Consider the following 24,535-nt stretch of genomic DNA (forward strand, 5'->3'; position numbering starts at 1 on the left):
ACCCCTAACCTCCACTTGATACTTTCTATTTCAAATCCTTTACGGAAGCACTCCTGAAAAGGACACTTAATCCAGAAAGTTTATTCAAAAAAGCTTCTATATCTTCATAAGTTATTAAAACAAACATCTTAGAATGTTATTAAAAACAACACTTAATCCTCAAAGTTTATCCAAAAAGGCTTTTATAGTCTTATCTGTTATTAAAACATTTAAGACGACGTTGTCTGCAATATGCCAGCAGTTGAGACAGATGGTTAGTGAAGATCTATATACAGTACTTTTCAGTTTGAAACTGATTTAAAAATGTAGTTAAAAATGGATGACACTGACCTTAGACCATAGAGGACTGTTCCATCTGGATGCAAGCGAATCATTCTATTCTTCACAGTGACCCCATGTACAAATGATTTCTTGTCATTCAAGAAGTAGGTATCAGGAACCCAAAGCTGATCAGCTACTCTATTGTCCAGCGTAAGATTTAAAGGTATTACATTATAGGACAGCCTCTTATCCCTCCACGCTTGCTGAAAGTACATTGTCAAAGTATAGTCCTGCAATATTAAAAATAGAATCATTATTCGCACTGAAACAGACTATATACGTAGGCATATACCGCAACTATATTAAAATGCAGCTTATACTTTGTGGCAGCATTTGCGCACAGAAACTTCAGCTTTGTATTTTCACAGGTTGTTTATTTACGTGTATATATAGAGGAAAAGACTACGCACATTCTTAATAATAGGGATTGGAATACAGGTAGACTGGGGTATTACCCAATGTTACTGAAATGAATTTGAGGGCCTATTAAAAATTTTAACCCTTTTTGACACTGCTGTTTGAAGTTTCTCTACAATTTATGGAAAATATACTCAAGGAGTTCTACAAGTCTTTGTGTTCTAGAACACAGGAAATTCCAAGATTCCAAAACATGGAATCGGAGCCAAATTATGTGTTGACTTTTTATTCCATGATTTCTGCTGAATTCAATGGTGTAACAAGGAATGTGTGTCACCTCAGAACCAGGCCCTGTATCTCTTCCTAAAAATACAACCAACCCCTTTTACAATCTTTTCTACATGAAAAACGCGTTCGACCCTGTTAGCTTTCATTAAGGGCACTAAAACAACAAGAAAGACTCCTAGCCCCAATTTCAAAGAGTTTTATTTAAATCAGAGTGGATAAAAATCAATAATTTTTTTATGGATTTTTTAAAATCTAAATCGGATTTTTTTTGATAAAATGGTTTTTGAGGAAAAACCTATCCAAAGATAGTTTTAATTAAGATACATTATGGCTCTAAGATATCTCCTCATGAAATAGGAATTATACATTCTAATTCTATAGTATGAGACAATATATTCATGTAATGTTTAAGAAAAGTTTTGTAAATGAGTTATAGTTCATGGATTAGGGACCCAATCTTATGGGGTTTCAGGGGCTTCTGTATAGATTATTTAGGTTAATCTTTCTATCTGGCCAATGGGACTCGGTTCTCAGACTCTAGAAGATACCATCAGAGATGCTTAATTTTGCAGTTCTCAAACTGTGGATTTGTGTCTCCAGAGATAACACGCTTGTTAACAGCAAAAAATGTTTTTAAATAAATAATATATAGAGGTGAGAAATAACAGACCTCAACTCTATTGTCCCTCTGCAAATTTGTGTATACGGAGTCAATCCCTTGCCTCGCTCTAAAAGTGCAAAGTTTCAAAAAGTTCAGTGAATAGAAAATCATTGGGGGTGGAATAGACCTGGACAAGAAGAAGTCTGGAGATAAATGCAAGAAGGGAGGGACAGGCAGTAGAAACAAAAGTGAAACTGTTTGAGCAGCATATTCCAGGAGTCTTGAGGTCTTTCTGAGCGTAGCCTTCATTGATTTGAGATCTACCATACCATTCTCTCACTAGAAGGAAAAATACAATGGCAGCAGGCCATAAAACAGACCCAGTTTGGGAATATTTTAATGAAGTTCCTCTACCTGTGGGTAAGACAGGCATGTGTGCAAAATGCAAACAGGCCTGGTTTCCCAAATGAACAACATCATGAGAAATGTTCCTTATGAGGGGGAAGCTTCATTGAAGATGATGAAAGGAACATGTCTGAACATGCAGGATCTTCAGGTTGGTAAACTTTTTTATTTCATACTTCTTTCTTAAGGACTGCCTGTCTTCCTTCTGGACTATTCTTGAATTCTCATGTTTGAGCAAAAAATATAGTTGTTACTCTATGGTACTATTATTTTAGATGCAGTTGTGATAAAAAAATAAATAGCTGAAATAGGCAGATGTTCCTTTTACAATTGTACCTTTAAATTAGTACTGAGTGTCAATGAATGCAATGAGTAATACTAAATGAGAAGTATGGTAATAATAATTAAATAACTGCATTGACTTATTTTGTTTAGGAGAATCCATCCTCAGCATACAGGATTCTGAAGACTATTCATCTTCAAGATCACCATCATTTTCTATAGTTTCAGAGTTATCTGCTAATGATGATGTTTCAGTCACATCACGTATATCACAAAGCCACAGTAGCAAGAAGAAGAAAATCTCCATCCAGAAACAACGATAGATAAATTTGTGATAAGAACCAGCAGATTACAAAAAGAAGTAATCGATAAAAAAAATTGCCCAGTTTGTTTATGCAACAAATTTTCATTTCTGTATGATTGAGAACCCTCGCTTCATTAACATGGTTCAGTCATTAAGAACAGGATACAGTCCATTCAACAGAGCAGATGTCGCAGGCAAATTGCTGGATAAAGTGTATGAAAGAGAAATTGAGCAGTGTGCAAAAGGTCTAGATGGTGAAATTGTTAACCTGAGTCTTGATGGGTGGGAGCAATGTCCACAATGATCCTGTTGTATGTGCTTGCGTGACAACAGAAGAAGGGAATGTCTTCCTTACAGAAACAATTGATATATCAGGAAATGCACACACAGCAAAATACTTCCATGAAATAGCAGTAAAAGCTATAATAAACTCTGAAGAAAAATTCAAATGTCTAGTACATAGCTTGGTTACAGACAATGATGCAAATGTATCCAAGATGAGAAGAAATTTAGAAGAGAGTGAAGAGAGTCCCAAGGTAATAACATACGGTTGCATTGCTCATTTGATGCACCTCCTAGCCAAAGACTTCAGTGTTCCAGAAATAAAGGCTAATGTTGAAATTGCAAAATACTTTTGTAACAACCATTTTGCAGCAGTTGCTCTGAAAAAAGTGGGAGGAACCAAGCTAACTCTCCCACAAGACGTGCAATGGAACTCAGCAATGGACTGTTTTGAGTACTATATTAAGAACTGGCCAAATCTGACGACAGTTTGTGAACAAAATTGTGAAAAAATAGATGGCACTGTCACAGCCAGAGTTCTCAACATTGGGCTTAAGAGAAATGTTGAACACATGCTGAGTACCCTGAAGACTACTTCTGTAGTCCTGAACAAAATGCAGGGAAATAGCTGTTTTATTGCTGATGCTGTTGAAATTTGGAAGGAACTAAGAGAAATCTTAAAAAGAAATATGCAGTGACAGAGTTAAATTACAAGCATTAAAAAACCGAACGGGACAAGCATGATCTCCAGCTCATTTTCTTGCAAATATTCTCAATACTCAGTGCCACGGTCAAACCCTAACTGCTGAAGAAGAGGGGTTGGCTATGAATGGACATCCAGCAATCATCCCTCCATAATGCCAATTATAATAAACTTCAGAACTAAGTGTGAACCATTCAAGCCATATATGTTTGCTGATGATGTTTTAAAGACCATCACACCAGTGAACTGGTAGAAGTCACTTAAGCACTTGCATTCAGAGACTGTTGAAGTGATAATCTCACTTTTAACAGCAGTAGCTTCTTCTGCGTGTGTAGAAAGAATATCTTCCTCCTTTGGACTAATTCATTCCAAATTGAGAAATCATTTGGGACCTGGAAAAGCAGGAAAGATTGTTTTTCTTTTCCAGATTATGAACAAACAGGAAAATGAAGGTGAAGATGACTGAGTTAGCTGCAGAAACCAATATTTTAAGTTGCTCTTGTTGACCTGGCTGACATAGTCAATTTAATTTTTTTTAATATTTCATTTAACTATTTTAGTTAAAAACAATTTTAACAAAAACAAACCTGATTTTAAAAAACTTGAACGTTTAACTAAATTCAAAAATTCATATGCTTATTTTGTTGAAATATGTTTGCTGTTGAAGAAAAAAATCCAGAATACATAATGTTGGTGTTTTAGTTAAATAAAATAATTTAAATGTCTGTCTGGTGATGTTCTCCTCCTAATACAGCATGGCAAGAAAATCCTCCAAACATTAACGATTAACCTGTTGAATTGGAGATCATTCACTTCCCAAAGACTTCATAAAAATCTGCTTCAATTATCTTTGGTAAATGAAATAACCAAATAATCATTCATTTTCTAATGTAGCTGTAAAACTAATCTGAAATCTTTTCAAAATAAATCACTTTAAAAATGTATAGTGTGTACTTTCTAAAAATGAAACCTACACCTATCTCTGAGTTGTGAAGAATATGTATTACGGTTATAACAACCAACAAGAATGCACTTTTATAAAGAAATCCATGATTAAATCGAGTCTTCCTGACTAGTGATTTAAATCACGATTTAAATCAATTTTATTTAAATCAAACCCAACCTGATTTATATATTTAATGTTATGGATTGAGTAAGTCTCATTAGTTCAATAGGACTATTCATAATGTATAACATTACACACATGTATATGTCTTTGCAGGTTTAGGAACCAATTGACTTTGAATCAGGCTCTTTATGAATATTTTGGAGCTGTGCTGGTCTTTTGATAATTGGGCGGAGAATATACTTGTAAGTGTATCACTGTGAATTGTTAAACAAAAGAGGAACTATATTAAGTATATATTGTATATTTTATTACACATAACACTTTTCACTCCATAGACAATACCTAGTACAGATACACAGTCTCTCTCTGACTGTCCATGGAACAATGACTGTAAAATAATGCCAGAGACAGGCAGCCTTCATTTTCAAACTACCAGAAGAGGCACAATGGCATCACTTTAATTTTCGATGAGATCAGAAGGCAGCTCACAGTGTTTTGTTTGAGTATTCCTATTTAATATGATCTGCATTGCTTTGTGACAATTGTTAGCGTAAGAAATATGATTATTGTCCCTTTTAGCAGATGCAGTCAATAAAGCTGTTTTGATTATGAACACCCAGTCAGTCAGAGAATTTATTAGTGTCTGAGAGCTTGTATCTATCCATCAGCCTGAGAAAAGATTCATATGCCCCAAACTATCTTATTTTGAATAGGTGATTGTTTACTGTGACTGTGCCTCACATGTTAACTTTCACCATCTGTCTGCTAACACAGAGAAACTTAGAGATACACTTGGACAAACACAAGTTACTCTGCAAACTGCTACACTAATTCCCAATTAATTTACTTTGTAGCTACACTTCATAGCTACTGTCCAGATGGCAAGAGACTATGGTTGAGAATGGAAACTAGTGCCACAGTAGACAGATGAAAGAATTACACTCCCCTGCCCCCCGGAAACTCCCTAATAAAGTTTTCTGTAATTTAGCAGCACTGAAATTAACCTCTCTCAGGACTGTCAAGGGTGCATGAGATTTCTCTTTTGAAATACTCACAGGCACGCTCTATGACAGAACAGGCAAGAATAATTCCTCACAAAACACAAAAATGGAGGTCTATTAACATTTTTCCCTCTCCCACATTTGCCACTTCCAGTTTTACTGTTTAAGGGACAAGCTTTCAAAGGACACGTGAAAATACACTTGTGATGTGGGCACTCCCCAAAACTCACATTTAAAATAAATACTTTGCATTTCTAGAAATCCCACCTTCAGATGGGGAAACAGACAAAGAAGTTAACTGACTTCTTCAGGGTTGCACAGCAAGTCCAGAGTAGAATTGTAAATGAAACCCTAATCTGACTTCCTGATTCCTAATCCCAGGCTTGACCCATTAGACTTTTTCTTCTGCTAACCTTTCCACACAGAGATCAGGTTTGTGTGTGCAATTATTGACTTGATTATGAAAACAGGTCAACATGCAAATACATGCATTTTGAAGATATGACAGGAACAGTTATTTGCTTTTTTCAACTTCCATTTCCACTCACTGAACTAGTGGAATGATACTTAAAATACAATATTTGAAAGTTAGCTGATCCGGCTTCTCTTGCAGTGCACAAGTCAATGTATTTGAGGTAGGATAAACTCTCACTTTTTTGTAAAGAGAAAGAAACATCCTCTATAGCACAGAAACTCTGGTTGAATGAATGATTCCATTTCTGTTCCCAGTAGAGTCCATCAAGGAGAGGTTTTAAATGCTTTTTTTTCAGTCTTTCTTCCTATCTGGTTAAAAGCACGCTCTGAGTCAGAATGATATTAATAGCCTTGCTTTCCCTTCCACATATAACGGAATAGTGAAACTTTCATATAGTCCTCTTCCCGCTGTGTTCTACATTTACAGATGAACAAGCCTTTTAGCCTAAATTCTTAGTTCTGGGTTTTACATTTCTCCTGTTGCTGGAATCACATACACCTGAAAAAACAAGAAATATGTTCCTGTGCACCCTTCATTGCTTTGTTTGGTAGGAAGTCACCTAATATTAATGGAGACATGCATTCCTGTACTAAGGACCATGCAAGTAGGTAAGTGAAGAAGGAATTTTCAATCATTTTGTTATAAAATGTGTTTCCCTTTAAAAATGTTAAACCTATCCATACAGTCTGTTAATGATATTACATGTGAAAAAGCCTTTTTTTTAAAAAAAATCAAATGTTTTTCTTAGTTCACCATAAAAGATTCAAGTCCTTAAAAACAGGATTGCAGTATTATGTTAACTATTTTATTCTTTGGTTTACTACCAAATCTGCAAAATTTGTTCCATAACCAGACATCAAAAGCTGTTTAGTTATGCATTGCCAGTAAGAAAATGTATTACTCTTCATTACAGTAACATAACAGCCCATTTCTAAGTTTATGAGCCATAGCTAACTCTCCTCCAATGCCCTTAGAAAATCAGGAATAGTGAATGCGATGCATGTTCTAAATTATGACCTACATGTACTGATATATCTTTCCCTGCCAATTACCCACACAACATTAACAAAGAACAACTTTCCTTCTTTATGTTCAACAGAGGAGATGGGCCTTCCTCTAACTGAGTTGAAAACCTGGAATCTGAACAACTCCAAAGTTCCGAACTCTTTGGAGTTGATGCTCTGATGCAGCTCATCAGAAAGACAGGCCCATGCCATTTGGGTTTTGTCTACATGGTACTGCAGTGCAAATTAGAGGGGCACATTTTCTAGAGCAGTAGTTCTCAAAGTCGGACTGCTGCTTGTTCAGGGAAAGCCCCTGGCAGGCCGGGCCAGTTTGTTTACCTGCCACGTCCACAGGTTCGGCCGATCACGGCTCCCACTGGCCACAGTTCATCCCTCCAGGCTGCCTGTCCTGGTGCATTTGGTTTATATGTCTACGTGTTTTTTGGAAAACAGACTAATGAGTATTGCTTTTGTTATGACATAACCTGCTCCAGAACCCATCAATAATTTGAGGTGAAGACAAAAACTTTCTTTGTTAGAAGTGACAGGAAAAGGAGATGGTAGACACCTTAAATAAAGGTACAGCAAAATGCCTGTAGTATATACTTTTATGAAACATCTGTATGGTAGTGCCACCAGCTGCCAGTGCTCCAGGCAGCGCAGTAAGGGGACAGGGAGCAGGGCGGGTTGTATAGAGGGCAGGGGAGTTTGGGATGGTGGTCAGGGAGCAGGGGTGTGGATAGGGGTCGGGGCAGTCAAAGGGCAGGGAACAGGGGGGCTGAACGGTGGCAGGGGTCCCGGGGTGCAGTCAGGAAGGAGGAGCGGCTGGATGGGATGGAGAGGGCAGTCAGGGGCAGAGGGTCTGGGGGCAGTCAGGGGACAAGGAAGGGTGGATGGGGCAGAGGTCCCAGGGGGGCCGTGTGGAGGCGAGAAGCAGGGGAGTCAGATAGAGGGCAGGGGCAGGCCATGCCTGGCTGTTTGGAGAGGCACAGCCTCCCCTAACCAACTCTCCATACAATTTCAGAAACTCATTGTGGCCCTCAGGCAAAAAACTTTGCCCACCTCCTGCTCTAAATGGTACCCAAGTGAGCATTAATCTAATCCAGTCTGAAATGGGGCTCTCTCAACATGAACTAGGTACCTTTCAGAGCCTCACAACAGGGTCTACACGGGGAAGTTAGAGAGCAACTCTACAGTTCACACACATCCTACTTCGCACTGTGGCACTATATAGAGAAGCCATAAACTGGAAAAACAGAAGCAAATCCAAATTTCAGAGAGGTTCAGATTTGGTGTTGTAGTTCAGATCTCTCTCTAATCAAAAGGACTTAATTTTCCAAAAGTGACCAGTGATTTTGGATGTTCAACTTGAGACACCTTAAAAGGAATCATTTTTAGATAGCAATGAGAATTCTCACTTTCGGAAAATCAGACCTTTTTGGGTATATTAAGTAGAATATCCAAAAATTTAGACACACCAGCTCATTAGTCACATAAGATACAATTCACAGCTCAGTAAGGAAGGAACAACTCTATTTTTAAAACCTGAACTGAAACAGGAATAAGGAAATCAAATGCACAATAGAGTCTCGGTTTTAAAGAGGTCTGTCTTGTGAGCATCCCAAGGCACTTAACACTTTGAAAGAGATTACAAACATGTTCAGCTAGAAGCGATATGAAAAAGAAAAAGATCCTTAATCTTACAGTTAATAAGGGAGTTCCCTGGTGCCCTAAGGGTAGAGTTCCAAACGGTATGCAAATTCTTTGTCCTCACAGAACAAATGAGGGACAGAGAACTAGATGGAACTGGAGGCCAGGAAAGGTGATTTTTATAAAAAAAGATAGTCCCTTCTTGAGAAATTCATGAAATAGCGGTAAGGATTGTTAGGAGGTAAAAATGAATGTGCAGGTGAAACAGGAGCCAATGCACTCAGAAAGCCTGGCGCAAAATAATTACAATGGGTTGAGTGAAATGTGAAATAAGGCTCAATGAATAATCATTTCTGCGTATGTGCCATATATACATAGCCAACACAGACAGAGATTAGTTGTGCACATACATGTACATAGACAGTGGATAGTTCATCTAACTTTCATGGAGCTTGTTTTCAACCCAGTTAAACTATGCTCCAATCAATAATTATTAGAAAACGAACAAAAACAGTGCTATTTTTAGAGCTGAGAGGACCTTACAGAGTTCCAATCCGGCTAATGGATTTGTAAGGGTTAGAAATAAACCAACTTACATAGGTTTGATTTTGTTGACTTCCCTGCTGCCCCATTTCATTTCCAACAAACCCTGAGCCCTACTCTTTCATGGATTAGATATCTCCATGATTCTTCGTAGAGCCACTTGGGCTGCTTGGGAACACAGCGATTTCAGGGGAGGAGGAATCAAGGCTGTGGGATCAGAGGCCCATCATTTCCCCCCAGATCTGCAAACTGATGCAGTAAAGCACATAAACGTATGCTCATCTTTAAGCATGTGAGCAGTACATACGAAGCCTTTCGCGCAGCTTTCATTACTGTCCCCTTGTTTCTAGACATTTATGCTGAGTACGCCTTTTGTTTCTGTCAAGATACACAAAGATCATAAGAACGGCAAGTTCAAGATGAAGTTAACTTTCCTTTGTGTTAATAAAAATTCAGTGATTAGTGTATTAAAATTAGCATATATATGACTATCACCCTAGGCTCAGTCACTAACTTTGTGCAAGGATATCTGGAGAAACTTTTCACTGCTGCTAATATAAATATATTAGAAGATAACAACACATTTCACAAATAGACCATGTTACAGTCAGCCAAGTTAATGATTGATGAATATCAGTTTGCACTATCCAAATGAAACCACTGGAGGTAATTGTGAGACTTCATGGTCACAAACAACAACATGCAGATAACATCCTTCTCTGTTCTTTGTTCACTAGGGACACTGATAACAGTCCATCCAGCTATCTCAGGACCTGGTCAAGATCAACAAGTGGATGAAAGGCAGCTGCTGACACAAAACTTCAGCAAGACAAAGGTGATGCTGTTGGTAAGGAGGCAGCATTTTGAAGGACTAGCCACCATCACTCCCTAATAAAGATCTCCCCTGAAATAGACAAATTGTTTCCTACTCTCCTTCTGGACTTTCAAATAGTTACAGCTGCTGAAAAACATCATCTATCTGTGACTGGCAAGAAGATTGTGCTCTGAACTATCACGTAATGACTTAGCCACAGTAGGCAATAATACGGTGCTTTAAGATAGTCCACACACACATAATCTGATAGCAGAGGAAAAACTGCCAGTCATCACTCTGAGAGTGACCTGAAAAGAAGGAAACTCCTCCAACTCTGTACTTTCAATTATCCTCTGGTACATTTTCTAGATGAGATTAATGGTATTAAATTTAACAGAAAGATCTAACAACATGAGAACAGATATCCTCCTCCCATCAATGGAGAAGAGAGATGTATCTATCAACAGATCTAACTAATACCCTTTCCATTCCATGTTCTGGCCTGAAACCTACCTGTGAAAGCGATGGGATTTTTGTGATAGACAACTGTAATTAAATATGGCTTTAACTAACTTTAACATTTTTGGTGCCAAAAGCTATGATCAATGAACAATCATATTACACCAGATCATCTTCTCTTTAAGCCATTGTTTTGGCATGGTTTTCTCTGAGAATGCTACAAATTTTAACTGGATGCACATAAGGTAGTTAGGTATTATCATCTCCATTTTACAAATGGGTAAAATGAGGCACAATAAGGTCATGTGATTTCTTGTATGTTCCATATCAAGTTAGAAGCATAAACAGAAACAGAATCCGTCTTAGATTTCTGACCTGTGCTTTTAACCACAAGACCAGCCTTAAAAATATGGTGAATAGTCTAAAACTATTGTACCCAGAGCACAATTTACCTACAAAAGCCATACATCATTATGACATGTCATAAAATGTAGCTGGAAATTGGTTACAGCTAGAGTACCAGATGGTCAACAGCAATAAGACTTCTGAGATGTCTACCTTAATTAAACTGTCCAACTATGGAACACATGGTTGATGGACTCCTGATAAGGGTGATCCCAATTCAAAAGACTTTAAATTATCTAATTATTCTTCTAGGCTGGTAAAAAAAATCAACAATAAACACTAACTTTTTCTATTTGATCACTGTATATTTAATTAACTTTCTCATCTAATAATAAAGTGTGACTCTTGTATATCAAAACACAAATGTATGTTGCATGCTTTTTAATACAAAAAACTAACTAAAATATTGGGGGGGGGGCGGGACCCAGGCATAATCAATTAATAACTAACATTTGAAATCAAGAAGGGCCCAAGGCAGACAAAGAAGTTCCTAAATTTCAGAGATGTTGAGAACTGAAGTAGGGTTCAGTTGCAAAGGTTGGATCCTGGTCTGAAGTTCTTCAGAGTTTGAGGACATTCCAATCTTGGCACAACAACATTTCGTCTGTTACAGCTATCCCCCTACTCCATTTTGTTTCTTACAGCTGTCCTCATACTCCATTTTGTTTTTGTTCTCCTCCTGTGGCCGCCCTTCCCTGGCTGTTAAGTTGTTTACCAGGGCCACTGCCCTTCTCAAAGGGAGGGACCCTTAAGTTTTTTAACAAGAGCCATTGCCCTTCTCAAAGGGATGGCCACTTGTGCTGCATGCTAAATGGGACCACTGCCCTGTTCAAAGGGTTAGTCCTGTTATCACCTCGTTGAACCTGGGCTCGGTGTAGGGCAGGCAATGTCCAGAGCTGCAAGACCTTTTGTGTTTTTAAGATCCTGGGCATGAGTCATAGGCCTCATGTGCTTTTGAGTCACCTATTGCACAGGGCTATGCCCAGGCATGTCTCTGAGCTCACCTGCAGTTTTTTCCCTGTGCCTCCTTCCCTGTGACAGAGGGAGCCTATCAGGATTACTGGCGGGAAACTGCCTAAAGTTTGCCTTTAAAAACAGACATTTTTGAAACAAACATCAGAAAGGTTCCTGCATTGCTGCCTGGTCTGATCAGCCAGGGGTTTTGAGGGGTCCTTTCTCCGCTCTCGTTTTATTTTTGAGCGTACCCTTGGTTTTTAAACCCCCTCCCCCATGAAGAACGAATTGCTGCCTGAGATCTCTCCTAATTATCAAGACCGTACCGAGCCCTCTTTGCTTCTTCTGATGTTACTGCTGCTTCTGCCTTTGCTGCTGCCTTGGGGACTGGTAAGAATCCCTCTGTGAAACTTTCTATATTTTTATTTTATTACTTTAGCTGCTGGCTCTCTTTCCCTAGCACATAGACTCAAACTAAACCTTGGTCTGTGTCTTAAAACCTCTCTTAAACTCTGTGGCACTTTGCCGCTAAAAATAAGTTTGTGCAGCTGCTAAGCTCTGCTCCTGTGGGCTTTGCCTCGGGGCTCTCTGCTTTCAGCTGTATCCACTGCTGCAGCCACCACCCCTTGGCTTCCTTGGGAGCTGGATCCTGGGCACATACCACTCTGCCCTCTGTAACTTCCCCATAGCATAAAGTGCACCATTCGTCTTCCCGCTATCCCGATCTCTCCCTGAAGTTTCCCGTGTCTGTTTTTCCCCTGCTCCAATCTCCCCCTCTGTGTACTTCTCCGTGTCTATAGATAAGATTTTTTGCTGCTTGAATTCGTGTCTGTTTTTTCCCCGCTCCAATCTCCCCCTCTGTGTGCTTCTCCGTGTCTCCCTGTTATAACCCTTTGCTGCCTTTTCCCTCGCATCTGCAGTCTCTCCGAACTTCCCAACCCCTTGCTGCTTCCCCCCCCCGGCGTCTGCATCACCCTCCGAACTTCGCAAACCCCTTGCTGCTTCTCCTCCTGTGAAACTTCCCAAACCCTTTGCCGCTTTTTTTCCTTTGTTTTTGGTGTCTGCTTGTTGCTTAAACCTCTCTCTAGCCCTTCTTTACACTTCTCCGCTACCCCTCCCCTACCGAAGATCACCACCACACTGCTCCGTTGTCCTTACCCTGCAGGGCTTCAGAGTCTCTTGCTGCTTCCAGCCGCACTCTCCTCTCATCAGTTGCCACTAATCATTCACTCCCCTCCCCTCTCCCTGTTCCTTGACCCAGCCTTTAGGTACACTCTTGCAGATTATCTGCTATCCTAGCCTCACAAATTAAGTCATTAATTTTCTTTTATACCGTTACATTGCATAATTTCACTTATCACCCATACTGTACTATTGCACTGTGATTCACATTTTACTTGTAATTATAACACCCTATTGGTTGCTTCCACTTTTCTGAAATACTTTGTATTTGCGTTGATACCATTGTGTTACATTGTGTATAAGGCCACTAACCACTTAATACATTCTATCTAAGATTGTTGACCATTTTATATAGAAGCTACCATTTTATTTTGCATTTCTTTTTGATACGCTTATTGACTGTACTGTATCCCATTGTGCTGAACCCCACTTACTGTACCCCACTGTTAGAACTCCCTACGCTGTTCAATAAGAACCCCCCCATCATTGTCTATTGTAAACACCCTATACATCCCATCCCATCGTATTTCATTGTTAAATTCCCACCACTTCCTTTTTCCTTTAATAAAGAAATTAATTGGCACCCCACCTGTGCGGTAATTGCTCCCCAAGATCCCATATACCTGCAGGCAGGGACACATTTAAAGCTTTATTCTTTTTCTTCTACATTCTGCAAAAACAGAATTCACAGTAATAAAAGCACCGACTTACATTTTTATTAGGGGACTGCACAGCTATTGAAACACTTTGAAAATAATGCAACCGAACTATTTTAGGAGGAGAAAAATAAATGAGTATGAGGAAAATTTAATGCCGTATAAATAAAACATGCAGCAACAGAAAGAATAAGTTATTAATTTCTTCTCATTAGAAATGACTGAATAACTCATCTGTGGTCCATCTCTCACAGGTTTCCTGGTTATCCCTAACTTGTAAAAATAAAAAGTTTATTTCAGTCCCCACCATGATATATTTAAGGCTAGATTCTCTCTTTTGGAAAATGTTTGAAGCTGAACCACATGCTATAATTTATTTATTACATGCATTTATAAGGGGCCCTATCACTGACAAATTCAGGTGCTATTCATAAAAGAAAACTACAAATACAACATTTACTTATGGAGCAAACAATTTGCATTATCCCACTCCTTCAGCAGACATAGTTGGCAATTTAACAGACAAGAGGCCAGTTTCTTCAGAGGACTAGCCAGTACGTGTCACCACCCACTGTCACAGAAAACACAAATACGGAACACAAAAAGGTGCATCATACAATGAGACGCAAAAGACACAGATAGAACAGGAATACTTGCAGCATCTTAGAGACTAACAAATTTATTTGAGCATAAACTTTCGTGGGCTAAAGCCCACTTCATCAGATGCATGCAGTGGAAAATACAGTAGGAAGATGTGTATATATATCTATATATTATACAGAGAACATGAAAAAATGGGACGTCCCTCTGTATCTGTACAAGTTTTTCCAGGAAGTTGATGGATTTCCACTTCATACGGCTAAATACAGTGCCTTGCATGGTGAGGCTCTGACAGATTTCTTTCAGGTAAGAACTCTATAGCAGAGGACTTACTACTGAGAATCCATTCCAGTCCCTGACCTCCTTTGAAGGCCAAGAATTGGAGTATCCTTGTTGATCGGAACTACTCATTTGGGGCTGAGGATAAGAGAAAACAGTGCAAAGCATGAACTTGAAGCTTTAGAGAGACTAACAGTGACCTATACAAGAGTAGAGAGTATTGTCAATGTAATGGCTTTGTACCAATGGATATTCCAAAGCAAATGTCAACATAAATTCTACCAATCCATGTCATATCAATATTAGTCAGTGACTCTCTAGTTCAAATACACATGGTCAGTGTTCAGCCAATATCTAAATCCTTTGATAGAGCTAGATTTGAACATCGTTGGTCTTTCAAAGCCTCTTCCCCTGCACTGGATTTGAAGCACACAACAAACTTCCTAAAAGGTAATTCATCATTTTCCTAAATGGGAATTGCAGGGTCTGAAGCACATTTATGATTCTTCCAACATATAACCCAAATGTTTATTCCATGAGGGATTAGTCCAGAAAATATGTACCACAAATATCCTATATCGCAAGCACAGGAAAAAACAGGCAAGAGGCATCTACCTAAGGCAGCACACCACTAAGGACCACACATTACTGAGTGTTGCAACAGTCTTACATGAGGAATGTTAGCTATGAACATAAACATCATAGTTCTCAGATGTGTTTGAACACTGGACACTCAGTACCCAAGGCACAAGTCCAGCCCAACTGGCTAACGAAAAATTGCAGCTCTACTGGTTCCGGTCTCTTTGGGGGGCAAAAAGCCCTTTGTTCAATTCCCACTGATGACATGAAGTCTGTGGATAAGAGGCTACATTACAGTGGCAAGACTCCTTCCTCTGTGCTTTCAGTATCAAATATTTACATTGTTTCTACTGAATTATAACTACACTGAACTATATATAACTGGGCAATACAATACTCTTAGCCTTCATGCCCTGCAATATCATGCAATTAGAGCTGGAGTGTTTCCTCTCATGCCAATTAATTAAGCAAGAGACACACTTGATTTTAGGCTCAAACAAATCACTCAGGCAGAGCCATGACATCACACTTAACCAAAGGCTAGCAATATGTGTGCCATTCTAATCAAAAAGCATGTGCAGCATACACACCATGCCATTTACTTCCCTGATTTGCTGCCTCCTGACACCAAGAGGCAATGTGATCAAGTACATTAAATCTGGGTGGAGAGCCTGGAAATCAAGCTCTGCTACTGACTCATTGTGAGACTTTGGGCAAGTCAGTAAACCTCTCAATGCCTCACAGTTTTCCCAGTTGTTTAAAGAGGTTAGTAATCTTCATAAAATGTTGCGAGGTTCTCAGATGAAAGACAGTGTGTGAGTGCGAAGTATTAACAGAGAGAGTTAAGGTGTGTGAGTTAATATCTTTTATTGGTCCGACCTCTGCTGGTGAAAAAGACAAACTTTTGAGATTCACAGAGCTCAGGTCTGGGCATTAACATTAAATTAATTATTTAAAAAGTTAAAATGATTAAAGTATTAACATTAATTTAGTACATTTTCTTTAAACACCATGACAATTATTTTAACAAAAAAGTTTCTGCCTCAGAAACATCATCATGTTTCACTGTAATCTATTAGTACATTCATGTTTACAAAGCGCTCTAAAAAGTATCAGCAACCCACACGAGACCCAAATGTAAAGTCTAACCCTTTGAGTATCCAATTTTTTTACTATGAATTTTAACCCAGTTGGGTATCACAAAATTGGCTATAAGGCCAACTGCCAAAGATGTTGGAAGAACTCTGGATTCACAGGCTACTTACTGGTTATTCAATTCTGCAACAACAAAATTCCTGATGAGAGCTGAAGTCAGAGAATAGAAACAGTATTTGAGTTTGGAATTCAACATTAACAGGCTGTGACTGAAGGACCACTTGTTATAATTATTCTAGACTATGAAAAACATGCTAATGTTGTTTATTTGTGGTGGTTATAATATGATCTTGCAGAACTGGAGAGAGCTACAAGCAGATTTTTACAAAAGAAAAAAGAGATTTGTTGGCAAAAACCACTTTTGGTGATGATCTAAAGGAAGAGACCAGAAGATGCTGAATGTATCTTGAAGTCCTTATCGACATTTTTAATGAAATATTAGGGAAACCTGTGGCATATAAAGAAAGTTCAAGAACAAGAAGAAAGCATAATCTGTGACAGTGCAATAATTGCCTAGAGTTGGTCAAAAATATATATATTTTTTTTTGCAAAAAAGTTCATGAAAAACTTATTCCTTTTTTCATCCAGTCATAGTTGTAGCCTGTTGCTCCAAGTCAGCAAAGCACTTAGGACCATGTTACCTTTAAGCAAATACTTAATGTTCTCCACTGTTTAGCTGAATTGGTTCCTATATGAACACTGAGATGTGTACTTCTGTGATTTTGTTTGTTTCAGTGACTGATTTTCTAATAAGTAAACCTAACACTAAATTCCTAATGAGATTTTTTCATCGTAAAGAAATGAAAGAAAAAAATTGAATGCTTAAAGTGATCAAGTTTACACTTCTAAGCAACACTAAATTGAAAAGCACATTTCTCTTAAAAGTTGACTTCTAGATAACCATACTAGCTTTTTAGAAAAATTATTTCAATGAGAAAGATTGACAGGTATTTATTTAAAATAGCAAAATAATATTTTTAATTAAATATTGCATATTGCAAAACTTTGCATGAAGAGCTACAGGATGACACCCCAGGCATTCATTAAAACATTGCCTTGCTGAGATGCAATCCTTTCATACCCTTAATTTAAGATGTGTGTGAAACTAATGGTGAGATCGTTACCATCACTATGTATGCCAATATACTGATTAACTTTGTCTCTGTCTTCTTTCTATCAAACCATATGTAATAGACTTCAAATTCTCCACTCTGTGCTTCACTCTAGCAGCGATCGGGACTTGTATGAAAATCAAATGGCCTAAAGATCAATCCAGAGCAAACAGAGATGATGCTGGCTCATAAAATCTATAAGCACTGGCTCACTTATGGCTGTCTGGCCAGTTACTGTCAAAGTGGTTTGCAGTGTATGTACCTTTCTAGATTCATTAAGCTTCAAGTCCCAGAGAGATAGAGAGAGAGAGAGAGAGAGATCTCTTATCTGTGGCAGACCAGAAGATCATTTTCTTTCAGAGAAACCAAGTTTACCCATGACTTTTTATTGCTCCGCCAGGTTATCTGGACTTATTTTGAAGGGCTCGAGGAAGCTTTGGCTTCTACAGAATGCAGTTGCCTGACTTCACAGAAGCAAATTGTTGAAACCACATGACAGCTGCACTCATCGCCCAGCACTGGCTGTCAATTCAAGGTTTCAATTGCCATTTACAAAGTCCTAACTGGTTTAGACTTAACTTATGTAACAGACTGCTTGTTCTTCACTGACCCAGCATGGTTCATCAGGAGTGCTTATTATAAGGGTGAAACTTGCAGGTGCTGGAGGCAGAGCATTCTCAGCAGGCCCTCACCTCTAAAATTCACTACTGCCAGAAATACACGTGAGACTAGGCTACAATGAAATGTACTGCAGAATACACCTCTTTGTCCACACTAAATGGAGGTTCCTAGCTCTATATGGCATTCAGCCTACTAGCTAGGATTTTATCCATCTCTGTACCCAAATATCTCAGTGTGGCAAAGGCAGTCACAATGTGATTGCTTATTATATGTGGGTGATGTCCAATTCCATCTGTCCCACAAGGAAATTTCTACTGCATAACAATGAATTCCTGTTCAAATGACATGCCTCTCCTGCAAGAAAGGTAGAATTTTTAAGGCTTCAGGATAGTACATTGAACCTTGATGCCTCCCTAGTGACAAAGTGATGCACACTCTAGAAATACTTGCCACAACCTCATATAACACGTGGCACCAGCTACATTCCAAGTGGTATATCCTGCACATTGAAGCAGAATTTCCCTTATAGGAGCTAAAATGAACAACAAAATGTTCTCTTCAGTGAGGATTGGTTCCGTAACCCTAACTTGCTCAGCAGTTTAAAAAATAAACAAACAAACAGAGCTGACTGGAAGTTTTGATTAACCTGTTTCTTTAGTGTTCATTGAGCCAAGTAGCACTCTAGCCAACTTCTATCCTTTGCATCCTCGCTTTCAAATGGACAGGCTGAACACTCATTTCTAGAGTGTTTATTTACTTTTTCCAGTATTTTATAACAACTTTTCAGAGGGACTCATTTTGCTGTATTTTGTTTGGCAGGAAGCTGTTAATGGCTTTTTTGTTTGTTTTTTTGTTTGTTTCATTAAGCATATTATCTTGTTAATATTTCCCCTAAAATATAAAGCTATCTAGCTTCTGAATTTGTGACGGAGTGGAGATGTTTCTGCAGGTCAGTTTTCACAGCACGGATGCACTCAATAAAATACAGCAAATCTTAGGTCTGGTCTACACTGTGGGATGGAGGGTGGAAATCGATCTAAGATACGCAACTTTAGCTACAAGAATAGCATAGCTGAAGTCGACTTATCTTAGACTGAATTAAAATTAGTTAATTCGCATCCTCGCAGTGCTGGATCGAGGCTGCAGTTCCTCCATCGACTTTGCTTCCACCTCTCGCACTGCTGGAGTCCAGCAGTCGACGGGAGAGCGATCAGGAATCGATTTATTGTGTCTACACTACACACGATAAATCAATCCCTGATAGATTGATCATTACCCGCCAATCCGGCGGGTAGTGTAGATGTACCTTCAGTGTGTCTGTTCTGTAGAAGCTGTTTGCACCATAACTAAAATACAGGAGCTCTTATCCTGAAAACAACAATGGTATAATAAAGTATAGTATATTTCTGCACCAATTAGAAATCTGGAAGGAATGATGTTGCTGTTAAGATTTCCTGCCTAATATTGCAGACCAGAGGCCTGGAAAGGTGGCTGAACATTTGGATGCTTCGTCAAACCAAACGGAACTTTCCAGACTTTTGGGTATTCACCCATCACTATCTGCGATTAGCACTCAATCTTAAGTTATTTACATTGCCCTCCACAATGTAGGGGCGCATAATACTGGTAGCAGTAAGGAGATAATCCCCTCTTCCTTAACCCTCAATATGACAAGAGAATGGGGGGTACCAGCAATGGTGCTCCGACTAGGTTAATGAGGTGGGGAGTTGATGGTAATCTTCCACTAGGTAGAATGAGGGGGTAGGAGAAGAGACCTGACAGCAGCCCTGTCCAAGGTGGTATAATTTATGGAAGTATGACCTACGCTGGATGAGTTATTGCTGGATCATTCTCATATTTTACTTAAAGATGTGACCTCATTGAACCACATTTCTGGTGTCCAGGACAAGTCTTCTGGTCACAAAAAAAGGCCAGTGTCCATAACACCAGATATCCCTTTTCCCACACTCCAAGCAGGAGAAAACAGCTATTAGGGCTTTCAAGAGAGGAAAGGCTCTCCCTCCTATAGCAGAGACAGATAAAAGTGGCAAAATGTAGTGCCAGCAACCAGAAGAATGAAGAGAGAGGTAGAGACACTTCAAAGATATGATGGTAAAATGAACTTTTAGTTTGCACCCAAGGGGTCTAGCGCAGGAGTTACAATACAGCACTTTGGTGAGCATAGCTATTCACACCCCCATAATCCAAACTGTAGGGTAGTGTATATATGCCCTCAAATAATCTTCACCAGGTCACTGATGACTCTTATAGTGAATACAAGCAAAGACAACATAGCCCTTTTATCCAAATTTCACCCCAGCCACATTAGATAATATGCTGTGGTGTCAACATTAACCTAAATTTGTTTGTTTTTTTCAGATTACTGCCCGTTTGTATATTTTCCCCCTTCACCTTTAAAACAGAACCATACATCATGAGCAGGATGCTCTGCTTATATAGTTTGTTATTCAGGTGCAGTTGTGGACTTCCTTCATTTTCCTGGACTGGACTTCCTTTAATAAAGCTTTCTTTCTGTTTTTCTGTACCTATATGATCTTATTACACTGCATGGTGCTATAGACAGAGGTTCTCAACAATTTTCCTTCTGAGCCCCCTCACCCCCGAACACACACGTATACACACATGCTATAAAAACTCCGTGGCCCACCTGTGCCAACAACAGAAAACCAATAACTGGTTTTCTGCATATAAAAGCCACGGTTGGCATTATGGAATAGCAAGCAGGGCAACTGCCTGGGCCCCATGCCACAGAGGCCCATGAAGCTACATCGCTCAGGCTTCAGCCCTGGGTGGCAGAGCTCAGGGACCTGGTCTTTGGCTTTCTGCCCTGGGCCTCAGCGAGTCTAATACTGGCTCTTCTTGGAGAACTCCCTGCAACCTGCTTGAGGCCGCCTGGGGCCTTGGATCCCTGGTTGAGAACCACTGCTATAGACACATCACATATTCGGTGAAATCTACTTTATTCACTCCATGTTAGGTGGGGAATATGCTCATTTTCTCATAAAAAATTTCAGCCCCCTTTTTTGATCTCCATGATTGAACTTTTCTATCAACTCTCACACAACTGACAGAACCATTAATTCTACCACAACTTGTGAAATGATGTTCATTCAGAGCATGAAGTGGCTGTGAAACTGTTACTTCAAAAAAAAAAAATCTTCCAAGTAACATTGTCTCTGTGAAAAAGTTTAAAGCAAGGGTATTCAAGTGTGTGTTACTGTTCTTGTTCCTCCTTTCTTTAAAAAAATCTCTTAGCTCTGCTTGGAAAAAGTGTTGTTTCCATTTAATTGTAACTTTAATTAAAAGTACCCATAATCTGGAAACATAACGAAGTCTGGGTGCTCAGATCCTTTGCATCAACTGGCCACTTATTTCTGGTGCCAAATTTTAGGCACCAAGTTTGAAAATTTTAGCCATTTTTTGATTTATTTTCTATCACTTGTACAGCATGTTTAAAATACTTTTGAGAGTATGGTTTCCCTTTTGCCATTCTTAATCCTTGATTCATTGTACAAAGGATATCTGAATACTGTTTCTACTGTTAAGGTTAGCTGTAGTGGTCTCAAACATGACAGTAGCTACTACTGTAAAGTAGTGAAATATTAACTAGAAGTTGGCTAACCAGCAGAAAATATGTTCCTGGTAGATTTCTGAAAGCCATTTATTTTTATAAACTAATTCTGATGATCTGGACATTTTCTATGTGTACACACTTTGGTATGTCTAGGAACAACTACAGAATTATTGTTTTCAGACTCCATCTGCTTCTTTAGCTTGTTTCCCATCTAAATTACCAACCTATGCTTTTGACATCACAATTTACTGTTGTGAAAATGCCCTTAGCAGTATAGAATAAAAGTTGGCAAGCCATCATGAATACATACTGCAGCTAGTCATACACAAAGCACTTCAAAAGCTCTTTCCTGCAAAAACATTAATTACTCCTCAAAACACCACTCTGACATAAATATTATTGGTTATGCAGTGCTTTCACATACTAAGCACTGTACAACTGCTAAATATTACTCCTATTTTACAGATGAGGAAATGAGGAGAGAGAGGCTGAGGCCAGAGTTCTGAACAAGTTCAATGAATGCTGAATAATAAATACAGCCCTATCTGGGTGAGCTCCCTACAAAAATGTTAAGTATAAAAGAAAAATCATGTACAGGCCTCAGAGTATAATATTTAAAATCATTTAAAAATAAAAATTGTTCTAAGATTTAGAGTTAATTTCAAAACTATAAAAATATCACCATTCATTATATTCCCTTTACTAATGTACTATATAGCTGGAATAAAGTTAGCTTAATTAATTCCATTAGTTTATAGTAGCCTCAAAGAATCTCTGATGCCTCATGGAAGTTATGAAATCAGAAGCAACTTGGATCATGTGTGATCATGTACTATGGTTTTATTGCTGTTCCATTCTTTAAAACTAAAACCATGTGCATAAATTCTGAATCTTCTTTCCTTAAAATACACTTATTTCTGTTGCTTATTCCTCATCTCAAGTCCCAGTCACATCATAATAATCTCCAAAAAATAAAGTTGAGGTCTCAAATAGAGAAGATTATCCTGACAACACTATTTGAATCTGATGTATACTGGAGCTATGTTTTATGGTTCCATACTTACGTCTGTCTGTACACAGAGGAGAGCCTGCATTACCAGAAGTTCATTCACTGTATTCCGTACCCTACAGAACCCCTCACAAAAGGCTTCCATAGGATCCCAGCTACTTCAAAGAGTATGGCAGGAGTGAGGGGTGACCCAGGGTAGCCACCTACAGCTGCATTCCAATCACGGCTATAGAGTTGCCCTTTATGGGCAACTTATGGTGGGAGAAGGAAGGGTGGCTTCGAAGGACAGCTATGGCAGGGGAAGCCCATGGAGGAGTAACTCCTACAAAGGCTAAATAGACTGAACAGAAAAGAGGTAAGCGGGGCATCCTTAGAGCTCCTTACCTCCTTCGGATCCCACAAGCTCAGTTTGGCATTGGGAAATACTTGGACTGGGGTACTGGAACCCCACGGAGTGGAAAATGCATGGCAGGAAAATGAGTATGAAATTCCAAGCAGCAGCTCAGAGAGGTGCTTTTCCCCTACACAACCTGTAACCACAGAGGGGAGAACAGAGTCACTAGTATTTATTTATTAATTATTATTATGATGATGAATCATGAACACAGATTTTGGATGTGTATGTGTGTTTACACAAAATTGAATGCTAAACCTAAAATTAAGAGCATCCCTTTAAATTAATATCCCTTACCAAAAGCATTGAATGTGGATCTAAAAAAGGAAATGGATCTTGGCAACTGCAATTTGTCAGTTATTTTTAATGTCATTCTTCAACAGCATGTGCATCAACACCAGCAGCAGTTCATTACTATTAAACACTTTCACGGATTCTTCTACTTCTCTGCCCTGCTGAGTCCCAAGAAGTTCTCTAAAATGGTTCATTAATCTGTTAGTGACAAACTGATGTCTTGAAAGAGGCAATGTACTCCAGAGAGCACAAATCTCCTACAGATATGTTCTTATAAGCATTTATATATCATGGTCTAATACACCAGAGATTACCTACTGCACCTCAGACTAATGTGTTTCTTTCCTATTTACATACACATCTTATGGAATAGACACAAAATATCTGGTTCAGCTACACTCAGACAAATAACCTGCAGAATCTTCCAACTGCATGCAGAGATTTAATGGGGGTTGAAGAGTGTGAGGATGGAAAAAACAACAACACAGGAACAGTGTCATGTAGGCCTTTTCCAGTATTTTAAATGCTTATTTCCCCCACAGTCTGTGCTAGGCTGATTCTCTCTTAACTGTCAGACACTGCAGAGAGCTGACAGCATTAAAGTAAAAAGACAATTTTAAATAAGCACATATGATTGCTTCCATAGTGATGACAAGCTTGTGGAAGCTGCTAGGAAATCCAGTTTGCACAGCAACCCAACACCTCAGCAAAGAGAATACACTTAATGGTGGCACTTCCAAGAGAATAACTGATGTACCGAGATGAAAAAGAATGCATGTGATTATCCTGCAGGGCAAAAAAATTTGCAAAAAACTTACTGCAGACACCTAGACACTAAATATTTAACAGTCATTGCACCCTCACTAATTATACCTTGACTTATATATGTGTTTTATGATATCCCAACCTATGTTGGAATTAGGCCAGGGCTCAACCATGATGAGGATACTTACCTCTCATAAAGGGTCATCAGAAAGCAGGCTCCATTAGTTCTAGAAGCTGAATCTCAAAACCAGTTGCAACAGAGGTGTATCAGTCGCAAATGTATGATGGCCAGAAAGGTTAGTCTCCTCACCACATACTCTTTTATGCCACTTAAATGTTAATATTTGTGTATACTTCAAACAGTAAATATGCCCCTG

At 38.9% G+C, this 24,535-nt stretch overlaps 1 protein-coding gene across 6 annotated transcripts in view; it reads right to left on the bottom strand.

Annotated features, from left to right (window-relative positions):
• The window catches only part of GABRB2 (gamma-aminobutyric acid type A receptor subunit beta2), a 267,905-nt gene that overhangs the window by 154,766 nt on the left and 88,604 nt on the right, over window positions 1-24,535 (bottom strand). For all 6 annotated transcript variants that reach the window (XR_007775510.1, XR_007775509.1, XM_050962713.1 and 3 more), the window contains exon 4: window positions 331-551. Coding sequence is in view for 4 of the 6 variants with exons in the window: in XM_050962713.1 (XP_050818670.1) it covers window positions 331-551 (221 nt within the window). In the remaining 2 variants the exon portion in view is untranslated. The remainder of the gene's footprint in view (window positions 1-330; window positions 552-24,535) is intronic.

This window comes from Gopherus flavomarginatus, chromosome 7, assembly GCF_025201925.1.
Source record: "Gopherus flavomarginatus isolate rGopFla2 chromosome 7, rGopFla2.mat.asm, whole genome shotgun sequence".
Classification (NCBI taxonomy): Eukaryota; Metazoa; Chordata; order Testudines; family Testudinidae; genus Gopherus; species Gopherus flavomarginatus.